General features: G+C 40.8%; 2 protein-coding genes across 5 annotated transcripts in view; one reads left to right on the top strand and one right to left on the bottom strand.

Annotated features, from left to right (window-relative positions):
• On the top strand, positions 1–6,388 carry svopa (SV2 related protein a). Its single transcript, XM_085294343.1, has 16 exons — positions 1–236; positions 1,339–1,496; positions 1,607–1,692; positions 1,784–1,882; positions 2,315–2,386; positions 2,551–2,675; positions 2,772–2,835; positions 2,915–3,040; positions 3,143–3,271; positions 3,392–3,465; positions 3,578–3,654; positions 3,774–3,878; positions 4,165–4,276; positions 4,367–4,448; positions 4,555–4,644; positions 4,736–6,388. Exons 1-16 carry the CDS (start codon positions 190–192, stop codon positions 4,946–4,948), a joined length of 1,659 nt encoding a protein of 552 aa, XP_085150469.1. The 5' UTR covers positions 1–189; the 3' UTR covers positions 4,949–6,388.
• LOC146562534 (D-amino-acid oxidase-like) overlaps positions 2,490–12,288 on the bottom strand; it is a 13,786-nt gene continuing 3,987 nt past the window's right edge. For all 4 annotated transcript variants that reach the window (XM_085294350.1, XM_085294348.1, XM_085294351.1 and 1 more), the window contains 9 exons: positions 10,185–10,261; positions 9,589–9,654; positions 9,171–9,225; positions 8,516–8,620; positions 8,350–8,432; positions 7,270–7,387; positions 6,930–7,028; positions 4,760–6,846; positions 2,490–2,691 (listed from right to left, as the gene is read on the bottom strand). In XM_085294350.1, the coding sequence (XP_085150476.1) occupies positions 6,721–6,846; positions 6,930–7,028; positions 7,270–7,387; positions 8,350–8,432; positions 8,516–8,620; positions 9,171–9,225; positions 9,589–9,654; positions 10,185–10,261 (729 nt within the window). In that variant the 3' untranslated portion in view covers positions 2,490–2,691; positions 4,760–6,720. The remainder of the gene's footprint in view (positions 2,692–4,759; positions 6,847–6,929; positions 7,029–7,269; positions 7,388–8,349; positions 8,433–8,515; positions 8,621–9,170; positions 9,226–9,588; positions 9,655–10,184; positions 10,262–12,288) is intronic.

A 12,288-nucleotide genomic window follows, 5' to 3' on the forward strand; every position in this document is an offset into this window, starting at 1 on the left:
ATCAGCAGTCATGCGGTCTCATACCCTCCTGAGCTCATGCCTTTCCGAGAGTCTCGCGCTGTGACTCGCGCAGGGCAGCCTCTCATTGGCTGTCGACGGACACCCGGAGCAGATCGCTCTCCTCGGTGCTGAAATCGCAGCCCGTCGTGACCATGTAAACGGCGATGATGCCAAACGGACCGTCGGCCAATGAACACCAAAATGGACGATGATCTGTTCCAGCTGAGACAGCTGCCGTGAGTACGGTGCAGTCTGCACACCAACGCCTTTTTCTGTGTGTTTTCTCCTCCCGGCTTTGCGTGATTGTCCGACGCATCGCCCTCTGACGGCTTCGCGTCGCCTTTGATTAGCTCCCTGGACCACAGATAGCCTGAAGCTGCTCAAAAGCACCGATCGTGCAGTTTTATTATCCACACATGTGTTCCCAGACAGAAGAGAAACAAAGAACAATAACACCGCGTCTTCTGTCTCCGCTACTGGAGGCATTTTGTTTACAGGCGTAGCATCTTCCTAAGAAACTATTTATTTACTGGAAGCAGATTGGCTGTGATTTCTCAGCTTAATAAGTTTTTTGGGGGGGTTAAACATGATTTTCTTTTTCTTTTTTTTTTACTATGTTTACTGCCATAAGACAATTTATCACAGCCCTGCTGCACATGCGTTAAGGCTGACCCATGACAGTCTAGCTTAGCCTTAGTGAGAGATATTTAGGAGTCTCCTTTCAGAATCCTGCTAAAAAAAATTAAAATCACATTTTATTTTTGTTTCAAAGGGAAGGTAAACATGTCAGAGCAGTCCACTGCAGCATACTTCCTACTCCCGTGTGCATTTCTTACCAGAGAGATTGAAAGGGGAAATTATAGTCTTTACAGGGGAACACAGACCTCCCCGGAAATCTCACAAACTCATCTGTAATACTGATAGGCTACTTTCCACTGCAAGCAGGCTATGTTATGTAATTACAGTGATTAAGACGTCCCACTCTTTCAGGCTGAGCAAACTATCAATTATCTGCATGTAGAAGAAGAGTATCCCTTCCATCCTTCACATGTGTATCTCTTAGCCTTTAAAAGCTTGTCTGGCAGTGAAGTGGAGTGTGCCAACCTGTCTGCTGGCCTGATATGGTTTCCCCATTGGAGAATAATATCACCCATACACAAAATCAAAGCCAGGAAAAGCTCATATCACCAAGGCAACAGCCTCTGACTCTCATTTGCACTCAGCATTGCTCTGACACCAGTCTTATGAAACTCCTGTGACCTGCCTTATTGCAGATAAGTTCATTCTCCTGAGCTTAGGATAAGATATACTCTATCCTCTTCTTTATGTTTTTTGTAGTGTTGTCCGCTTCCGTCGCACAGGTGAGAGCACACGCTCAGAGGAAGATGTTGAGAGCAGAGAGCAGGATGCAAGGACTGCAGAGCAGACTGATCTGGAGGCTGTGGCGCTCACTGAGGGAGCTCCAGTACCTCGAGAGTTTGCTAATCCGACTGATGGTACAGTATGGCATGGCTTCATTTCTCTCAGACAGCTGTTTTAAGGTCTTACATTTTCCTCCTGGGCTCAGACTCAAGTACAATCTTGCTGCACGCCCTCATTCTCTCAGACACATTCATGGTGGAAGATGCCGTAGAAGCCATAGGCTTTGGGACATTTCAGTGGAAACTCTCCATCCTCACTGGCCTATCCTGGGTGAGAACTGCTCTTTCATTTAAATAAGCACAATACAAAGTAATTATGACAACTGCATATGAATTCACTGAGTATCTTTGTGTGTTTTCAGATGGCTGATGCTATGGAGATGATGATCCTCAGCATCTTAGCTCCACAGCTCCACTGTGAATGGAGACTGCCCAGCCTGGAAGTGGCACTGCTTACATCGGTAATGTCTCTCTTATGTCTGTGAAAGTCCTCCTCTTGCAGTGCAATATGACCGTCCTGTCAGTTATTGATCGAGTTCCCAGGGATGATTTTGTGCTTGGATTAAAACGGAGCCAGCAAATGGCGAAGAAAAGAAGACCTGAGCACACTTCAGATATGTGCTGAATCTTTGCAACCTTAATGAATCTGAAAGTCTTATTTAGAGTCAGAGTGAAATACAGAATATCATTCAAACAAGGAAATTAAGGTTCACTTACTAAGGACACTAAACATTCACATTTTTGTGGCTCAACCAAAACCAAATACTACCGACAGTTTAAGAACAGTGTATAAGAGGATGTGCATGCTATGTCGGACAACTTTTGGCTGCAATCTGACTGGGACTTGATTTTTTTCTGGGTTTTTTTTTTTTCTTTCTTTCTTCTTGATACAGGCAGTGTTCATCGGGATGATGATCAGCTCTTCTCTTTGGGGGAACATATCTGACAAATACGGCAGAAAGACAGTAAGTTCTAATAGCATTCAGTCAGAGGTCCAAATGATTTACAGAGTTAGGGTTTCTTAGTACATACTAGACAACAGGAGTGAGCCGCTTCATTATGCCAGAGTGAGATTTTGCTTATTTATTTATTTAGCAGTGTATTATGTCTTGATTGTATACACATGCAGGGTCTGAAGCTGAGTGTTCTGTGGACGATGTTCTACGGCCTGATGAGTGCTTTTGCACCTATTTACGGCTGGATCCTTGTCCTCCGTGCACTGGTGGGCTTCGGCATTGGAGGGGCACCTCAGTCGTGAGTAACCCTTCATCTTGAAAAAACAAAGCAAAAAAACAATCAAATTGTAATGTATGGCGATTGGGTTCATAATAAAGTGCCTCTTTTTGTAAGGGTGACGCTGTATGCTGAGTTTCTGCCTATGAAGTCCAGAGCCACATGCATCTTGCTTATTGAGGTATGGAGTGCACAAATCTTATATCATTTCAGCACTTAAACCTTCTCAGCCCTAAAACCTGCATTTGCTGCTGTCGTAGATATTTTGGGCACTGGGCACTGTATTTGAGGTCCTCTTAGCGATCTTGGTGATGCCCACTCTGGGCTGGCGCTGGCTGCTCGGACTTTCTACCATTCCTCTCTTCATTTTTGCCATTCTGTGCTTTGTAAGTATGTTGGCAGTCTTGAGCTGCTCTACAATTTGAAGCATGATAGATTACAGCTTTATCAACCTAATTTTTCTTTTGTTTTTTGGTGGGTGGGAGCAGTGGCTGCCAGAGAGTGCTCGATACGACGTGCTGACAGGGAATCAGGAAAAGGCTCTGAACACACTGAAGCGGATTGCCACTGAGAACGGAGCACCCATGCCACTGGGAAAACTGATTGCCGCCAGACAGGTGCGGTGTGCATCTGCAAAAACTCTAAATGCTTTGTGTACATTAAGTACCCTCTATCATACTGCCATTTGTGTTCTGAGGGTTTTTTTTATGGCTGTTTTTTTTATTTTTTTTTATTAGGAAGATCGTGGGAAGATTCGAGACTTATTTTCATCTCACTTCCGCTGGACCACAGTCCTGCTGTGGTTTATTTGGTAAATTAGCAATTGATAATGTCTTCCTCTTTCTCACAAACCTTGCGTTTTCATTGTCCAGTGATTTACCTAAAGCAAATCAGCATGAATTGATCTGTGTCTGTTCATGCAGGTTTGCGAATGCTTTCTCTTACTATGGGCTGGTGCTGCTCACCACAGAGCTGTTTCAGGAGGGAGGCGCATGTGGAAGTGAGTCAGATGCTGAGGGCTTCACACACTTTATGGTGGTTATGTTTTTGCAAAAAGCATCACAGACAGTAGGCTGAGTGCTGGATTTGAAGCATCCTGTTTGGTGTAACTCCCTCTAGTGTCCAAAGGTAATAAGGAGGAGCTCCGATGCAGCTTAGAGTGTAAATACCTGAATTCTGACGACTACAAAGACCTGCTGTGGACTACGTTATCTGAATTCCCAGGTACACATCACCAAGCTCTCATAAATTTGTTGTTCAATATATTAAAAACTGTGCAAATTCTGCTCTAAATTATGCACAAATATGACCACCTGCTGGTTATTATGCATTAATATAAATGCCTCCTCTCTTCTTGCTTCAATTCTTGTTCTATTGTTGTTTTTTTTTACACTCATGCAGGCACTCATTTTGGTGTCTCAATATGATTGGCTGCACCTGCATTTTTTTTTCTACTATGTGAGAGCATGCAGTTTGATTTTAGGGGTCTGAGTATGCTGATGTTGTACAGGACTGCTGGTGACGCTGTGGGCTATCGATCGATTGGGAAGGAGGAAGACCATGGCACTGTGTTTCTTCGTTTTCTCTATGTGTATTATTCCACTTTATGGCTGTGTTGGGAGGTAAAGGCACAACTGGCCATAATCAGGCTTTTAAATACTTTAAGAATTAGTAATGCTGTCCATTTACTGATACTGATTTATCCCCTGCAGAGCCTCCATGACAGTGTTGATATTCATCGCCAGAGCATTTATTGCAGGAGGGTTTCAGGCAGCCTATGTGTACACTCCAGAGGTAAGATATCTACACAGTGAGCAGTTTTGCTCCTACTGTGTAAAACACATTTGCAGGGCAGAATTAGAAAATTGGCAGCCTCCTATGTATTTCTGAAACTCTGCAGGTATACCCAACAGCGACCAGAGCTTTAGGATTGGGAACAAGCAGTGGAATGGCCAGGGTTGGTGCCCTAATAACTCCGTTTGTTGCCCAGGTAACACTTTGTTTTCCCATGACAACACTGCACAAAAATGTCAGAGTGTTAGTGTCACACATTGTGATTGTCCATGGGCTTCATCCTGCAGGTGATGCTGGAGTCCTCTGTGTACCTGGCTCTGTCAGTGTACTGCTGCTGTTGCCTCTTCGCGGCCATCGCCTCCTGCGCGCTGCCAATTGAGACGACAGGCCGCGGCTTGCAGGAGTCCAGCCACCGTGAGTGGGGACAGGAGATGATGGGTAGGGCCTCTTCCCACAGCGCTGGAGGAGTCCCTGACTCCAGCTCCGGCTCCCAGGGCTGAGGATGCATCAGCTGCAGTGCAGCTGAGAGGAGACCACAGTGAAGAAGAGAAGCAAGGAGAGGAAAGACAACAAAACCAGCTCTCTGTGTTCATCTTTGCCCCCCTTCAATGATCTTCAGTTTAGTCACCGCAGTGGCTGGGAGCCAGGCAACACAGTAGTTACATGTACATGTCATTGTACTTTTTTAGTCTTTTAAACACCATTGCTCTCACAAGTTTGCCACTGTATAACTGCACACAGGGTAATCAAGAAAGACCAAATGACCTACATGAGTGTGAGAGTGAATGGGGGAGGAAAATCGTAAAGAGAGAATTCTAATACTTCAACCAAAGTATTTTAATCAAGCTTTTCTAATCCAAGAGAAGCAAAAGGGATAGCGTAAGGTCAAACAACTATCTTCTTTTCAAAAAGCCTTAAAACTACCTATTTAGCTTGTGGTCGAGACCTACTCTTAAACCTATGAGAAAGCTGCTTCTGCTAACGTAGTGGGCGTAGATACATATGTAAGGAACAGCATTATCCTGTGCGCACAATTTGCCTGCTGAAATACACTAATCACACTTGTCTTTATTTTTTTAAAACAGAGCATTGATAGATTGAAGGAAAATCCCACACAATCAAAACAACAGGGCATCTGAATGAAAAGGGTGTGGGGTTATTTAATAGTTTCAGCCGTGAGAGGTGAAAGGAAGTCACTAGCTTTCATACACCGAGCATCCTTTTGAACTCTTGTGTTGTATGTGTTGTTCTTGTGTCAGTATTAGTTCACATTTTAACACGGTAAAGACCCATGGAAAATGCAGGTAACATTGAAAATACCACCTCATCTCTTGATCATTATCAGGACAGATTCTTTATAGCAAGCTGAGGGATCTGTTGAAACCTTCACCAGAAGATATTAACATCAGTAAGATAATAACTTCTCATATTTACAGCACAAACATGCTCCATGGATCCTGTATTTACGTTAACATTAAAGTGTTTGATCATTTAAATCTGAGCAGTTTCTCAACATCCAAAGCTGACTGAGCCTAGTTAGCAAGGTTTACATAATTTAAAAATACAAAAACATTCACACATGTATGTGGTGTCATAATCTATAGACGTTGATGCATCTCGTGCCCTACTTCAGCAGACTTTGATGCTGCGTTTCCGAATGTCCACAACGGGATGTTGTGTTCTGTAAATAATGTATCAATACCTGGTTTAGTTGTTGTCTTTGCTTTTGTTTGTAACAGAGGTGACGAGGAGATGGACTGAGGGAAGTTTTGTTTAAAAAAATAATCTCTGTATTTATTTAACGAGTATAGGTCTGATGAGCTGTTACCTGCCAATGTTTGAGATGAAGAGCTGCATTACGTGTCTGTGTGCACAGATCCTTGTCAACGCACTGGATGTAAATGTGTATGATACTGTAGTAAATGATCTTTCAAAGACAAGTAACTGTCGTGTTTTTATTAATTAGTTAAATATTTTAAATTCATTGCAAATCTTGCATTTAGTGCACTAAAAAATTCACAAAAATATGTACAATTTATACATAAAAAGTGCTTCTCAAATTATCCAAATCTCAAATAGATTTCAGCACGATTGTCTTACATATGTGCCATTGTTTAATTAACAATGGTGGCCTTGTCCTTAACTTTGCAGGTGCATGAGACTGTTTGAAAATGATGTTTAATATTAAATTAGTGGAGGCTAGGAGCAATATATGCACTGATGCTGACATTTGAAAAAAAAAGAGCATCAATCGCTACTTCTGCACACCAATTCACAAGCGAGCTTTTGGACCTTTGCCTTTTTGTTCCACGATCTGACCAAAGAGCCTCGCCGCTTCCTCGGCACAGCCTCGGTGAATGGTGAGTCCGAAACCTCCGTGGCCATAGTTGTGTATCACCTGAATAATGCCACAGTATTTTAGACAATTAATAGCAGAAATATGTATTTACAGTTCCGCTACTTAGATCTTAGAAAGGATACCTCTATGGGGGTTTCACCAGACCATATGGCTTCCCTCTCCAGTCGGACTTTGCTGCGAACTGGCCTGAGGCCAGACCAGTCGTCGACTATCCTGGCATGCTGAGATTAGAGAACAAAGAGATGAAAGCTTTTCAGAACTGACAATAAATAAACAAATACATAATAATAAAGGTAACTCAGAAACTGAAAATTTGACACTCAGTTACATCTTTTTAGAATGAGGTCTAAATATATAAAATGAAAAATGTTAAAAACTTCAGCACCACAGAACACTTACTGTAAATAATTAATCACACTTGAATCATCATATCTTTTTATGGCCTTGCTGAAATCATCGTACCTTGAGACTAGGCTCAAGCTGACAAGCTTTTTCCCAGATTTCTTTATGGTCGACAGAGCTATTCTGTTCACTCCAGTTTCCCATCTGGAAAACGCCACCAAGCGTCACAAGACGACTTCTGCGGACACAAATGTTTTGCACACTGATAAAAACAGCTCTTGCTTTCTGTCTTCATTGTACTCCAACCCCAAATCAATACTGTACAATACAATACATCACTGTGTGGGGCGGTAGCTGCACTGACTATAACAGAAAAGCTCTACAACGCATTGTGAGAACAGCTGAGAGGATAGTTGGTGTACCACTCCCCTCCCTGCAAGACATTTACACCACTCGCCTCACCTGCAAAGCCATCACAATTGTCAACGATGCAACCCACCCCGCGCACTGTCTGTTCAGCCTCCTGCCCTCTGGAAAGAGATACAGAAGTCTCCACTCCCGCACTACCAGGCTCACCAACAGCTTCATCCACCAGGCTGTGAGACTGCTGAACTCTCTTCCCTCCCGACTCCCAGCCAGCAGAATCACCAGATTGGCAGAAGTATAGGAAGACAGATTGGACTCTACTCCCCCTCACCCACGCACACTCTCCAACAAAGAAACACTCTCTGAACCAAGAACTGAAAACATTCCTGACTTGCATTGCAATTGCACACACCTGCAACTATATATATATTTTTAGTATTTCTTTTAGCACTATTTATATTATTATATTACTATTTATTACTTTATTGTTAGGGCTGTTTTTGTTGTGCATCTGCACCTTATTGTTGTCAATGTCTACGCATGGGACAGTGTGAAACGTAATTTCAATTCCTTTGTATGGCAAGTACATTTGAAGAAATTGACAAATAAAAGTATTCTATTCTATTCTATTCTATTCTATACGAAAAAGTGCTGCAGCTGTTAACATAGCGACTGAACTACAGAGAGTAACTACTAGAGCTACTACATTTGAAAACTTTTTTTTAAGGTGAAATATATAAAATCCTCTAACTGCAAATGTAGTAATACTATAAGTCAACAGCTGTGTGGTTCTGCAGTTCAGTGCTTATCAGTGTGGCATGTTACTTGTACTACCCTGGAATGATATATGGTGAATTGTATGTTCCTTTGGTGAAATCGTGGGTAATAATCCAGTGCTTCAGCCAGGGAGCATCGACCTGAAATACAAACAAACACCAGTTCATTCCGTCATTCCTTTATCTCTTGTGCAGTACATACACACAGCCCTGTATATTCTCACCTTCAATATCTGGCCACGGCCTGGTTTCAGGTCTGGATCTGGCTGCAGTTGGCCTGACCACATCCCACTGCAGTTTATGATCACATCTGCTCCGGTTTCAGCCAGCTAAAAAAAGTCAAGGATGATAGGAGATAACAAACATGGTGACAGATAACTTTTGCTCAACTTGTCTGGAGGCTGTAAAACATTACAACATTCAGTAATAAATGTTAATATAGTACAGACTGGGCATAAGTCAGCAAAACACCATTAAAGACGACCAGCTGAAGTTCAAACCAGGCGTCATGATGAGTAAATAAAGTAACTTAAGTGACTTTGAACGTGTGGTGTGGTTGTTAATGGGAGACCAGCTGGTCTGAGTATTTCAGAAACTGCTGACCTACTGGGATTTTCCCACACTGCAGAAAATGTTCAGAAAAGGAGAAACTATGCAGTGAGCAGCTGTTTGGGTGAAAATGCCTGTGGTCAGAGGAGAGAGACCAGACAGCTACAAGAAATGATATCAACATGAACCTAAATCTCTGAGCAATGTTTCCAGCACCTCGCTGAATCTATCCCATGACGAATTAAGTCAGATTAGAAGGTGTGCCTAATAAAGTGTCCGGTGAATGTATAAAGAACTTGCAAGCACAATACACTGAAAACTTTCACTAACCTCCTTGAAGGACTTTATTTTCCTGTGATAAAATTTCACTCCCCTTTTTCGCAACCTGCAAATAAAAACACTGTGCACTAGAAAACCTTTTATATTAAGGAGCATCGATGCTAAACACACAAGAACCTAATGAAGACTACATGTTTATTACTCTTATTACTAATACATAATAGGATGAAGTCTCAAGTATACGTTACTCAGTATTGTGGGATCATTTCAGTCCACCAGGTACAGCATATATATCGGACAACATTATAAAACTGTAAACACGATATGGTCTTATGTTAAAGGTAAAATATAAAAACAACGGATCTCAAACAATGTCAAATACTTTGGGAATTTTAAAGCTAACTCAGGAGGTTGGACTAAATAAATCAATACTGATACAACATGAGAAGTCAGTTAGGTGATCACTCACCACTCCATAAGCCAAGGTAAGTATGTTTTACCCTCTATCATGAGAGCAGTGTTGAACCACCCAAACCTGAACAAATGATAAGAAGCAAATGTTTCACTAAAACTGCTGGTTGTGCAACATTGTCCATTCAATCACAAAAAATACTGGTAACTTTTAGTGGGACGCTTGTAATACAGTGAAATTCACACATTTAGCATTTTTAAATTCATGTTTATCAAACTAAACATGATTTTATGTTATTTGAAACATGAGTCAACATCCTCAGTGTGACTTACAACCCTAACCCTGTTAGGGTTACAAATGCCAGATGTCGCAAAGAAAATACAACTTAAAACTCATATATTCAAACTTAAATGTAATTTTTCCTTTTTTTTTCTAAATTGGTCATACATTTAAATACACATTGCATTTTTTAATTTAAATTTTCTGGCAATTTTTTCATGGTTCAGAGTTTATGGGGTCAAGTAGTTTCTTTAATTAATTACCACACATTCAAAGTCAACTTGTTCACACTGTATGCAAACAGCTGACTATGTGGCTAACTATTTGTTTATTTGTGTCTTGTCTTTCATTGGCGTTTTTCAGAAAGAGCTTACTTGTATCCAGGAAAAATCTGCAGCTCTCGGTCTGTGAGCTGCCTGAAGCCAAGAACGCTGTCCTTAAACGAGGGATCCTGCAACCAAAAACAAGCCACAGGCAGTGAGAGGGCAATCTTATGGGTGTCACAGTCACCAAATCACATTATTACAGAGGATGTATCCACTGTGAAACTCTGAGTCTCTTGTGGCCAAACACTGATATTTTGTTTGGGTTTTTATCTTCAATAAAGAGATCTTCAACAGAGAAAGTAACTTAAGTGCATCTTGAAAACTCGCTTGTCTTTACCATGTTATATCTGGGCTGCTAATGCATGGGCTGTCTTGGTGATATCAAGTCAGCTGACTCTTCACTCTGGTTATGACTCAAACGCATGTCTGTGTCACACATTCCTCTCAGTGCTATTACATTATGAAAGTCATCCTGTGAACTACTTAGTAATAGCTTAATGCATACAAACTCCCTAAAGATTAGGAATCGAGTTGAAAGAAACATTTTTTTGTTGTCAGATTTCTCAGTACACACTCTCATAGAAGTTAATATGTTAATAAGTGTTTCTGGGTTAGATGGGGTTTCATCAGCTCCTGGTTATTTACTAACTTCCTCAGCCACATTTGCTACAACTGAGATTAACCACTTTTTTTTATGAAATGCCAAATTAACGCTGGGAATAAGCCCTGCCAACTAAACAGAGTTGCTCTATCGTGTATATTATTAATATTTGACATCTTGCATAGATTGCAGTGAAACTTTATGGTACAATATTGGTTTCCGTTTTCCTAATATGGAACAATATAGGACACTGTGGTAACAGTGAAGGATCACCATCAGTACCAGTACAGGCAGTTTTGTGGTTGACGTAATTACCCGGTTTCCTAAATAACACAGAATTAGCCTGATTGTACTTTGGGATTATTTGGCTGCTCTAATGAGATACAAGCCATTTCCATTCATGACAAATAGGCTTTTGATGTAGGCATGACTACAACTAAAAGAAATGTATGTTACTTCATGTTGCAAGAGAAAGCTCAATGAAATGCTTTCTGCTGCTAAGAGCAGATTTATTGTAACACATGAAATTCACAAAAGAATTTCCAGAGTGCACTGAACCCGAAACTGGACATATACTTGAGTTTTGCATCACTATTGTAACTCTGCATTGTGCCAACTTGGATTGGTTCTGCAACTTTCTATTTCTGTTTTGCTAAGCTTTTAGCATAGCAAGTTAAGGGTTAAGATAAAATAAGAATATGAAAAAATAAGTGTTTGAAAGTCTTCCAGTTTCATCGCTTGACCTGTGAACTTTTAACTGGCACTAAACTAATGTGACACAACAGAAAAAAAAAAAGAGCCCACTGCATGATCTTATTTGCAAACATGCAGAAATCACTCAACAATGTCAGTGCCGGCTAATATACAGTTGTGTTCTCAAGGTTACATCCACTCATCATGGCCATGGATGTACATCAATGTTAATGATGTCTTTGAACTGTTGTTTTCTGGAGTGGAATGATTGTACAGCATGTTTAATGACTTAAACATGCACAAGTTTGAATTCATTTAGGATTTTCTTTAATTCACACAGCATCAAAACTATACATATAGTCTCATATATATACACATTAGCCCCCACTGATTTTTGGTTAAATGTAAGTGGCACCTCACCAGATGTTTTGGTAGCCATCAACAAGCTTGTTTAAATTGGCTGGTTTTTGTAATGTTAGTCTGCTTTATTCATTCCAAAAAACATTTTTCATGTGTGTTTGTGTTTGGGATCATCGTCCTGTTGTAACACCCACATGTGTCCAAGATTCAACCACCTAGCTGTTGATTCAAGGTGAAGTTAAAGTTAATGTATGTAAATATTTGAGTCTGTATGTTTAGTTTTGACTGTGTGCAGAGAACATCTAAAATAAATCCAAACTTGAGCACCCAATTTTGGTTTTTTAAAGTCATTAAAGATGCTTTACAATCATTCCGCACTAAAAAGGGAACAGTTGAAAGAAATCATTAAACACCCAAATGCAAGCTTTCTTGTAATTTCTGTATTTTGTGTTTCTTTTTATCATCTGCTAATGTGGATCTCTGCAACTAACTGTTTTT

This window comes from Mchenga conophoros, linkage group LG12, assembly GCF_057382185.1.
Source record: "Mchenga conophoros isolate Kocher_MC1m ecotype Shallow Benthic linkage group LG12, M_conophoros_male_GT1.1, whole genome shotgun sequence".
Lineage (NCBI taxonomy): Eukaryota > Metazoa > Chordata > Actinopteri > Cichliformes > Cichlidae > Mchenga > Mchenga conophoros.

Coding starts and splice junctions, on each gene's coding strand:
- svopa (XM_085294343.1), top strand. CDS start 190: ATGAACACCAAAATGGACGATGATCTGTTCCAGCTGAGACAGCTGCC. Junction 237..1,338: donor TTCCAGCTGAGACAGCTGCC/GTGAGTACGGTG, acceptor TGTTTTTTGTAG/TGTTGTCCGCTTCCGTCGCA. Junction 1,883..2,314: donor AAGTGGCACTGCTTACATCG/GTAATGTCTCTC, acceptor TTCTTGATACAG/GCAGTGTTCATCGGGATGAT.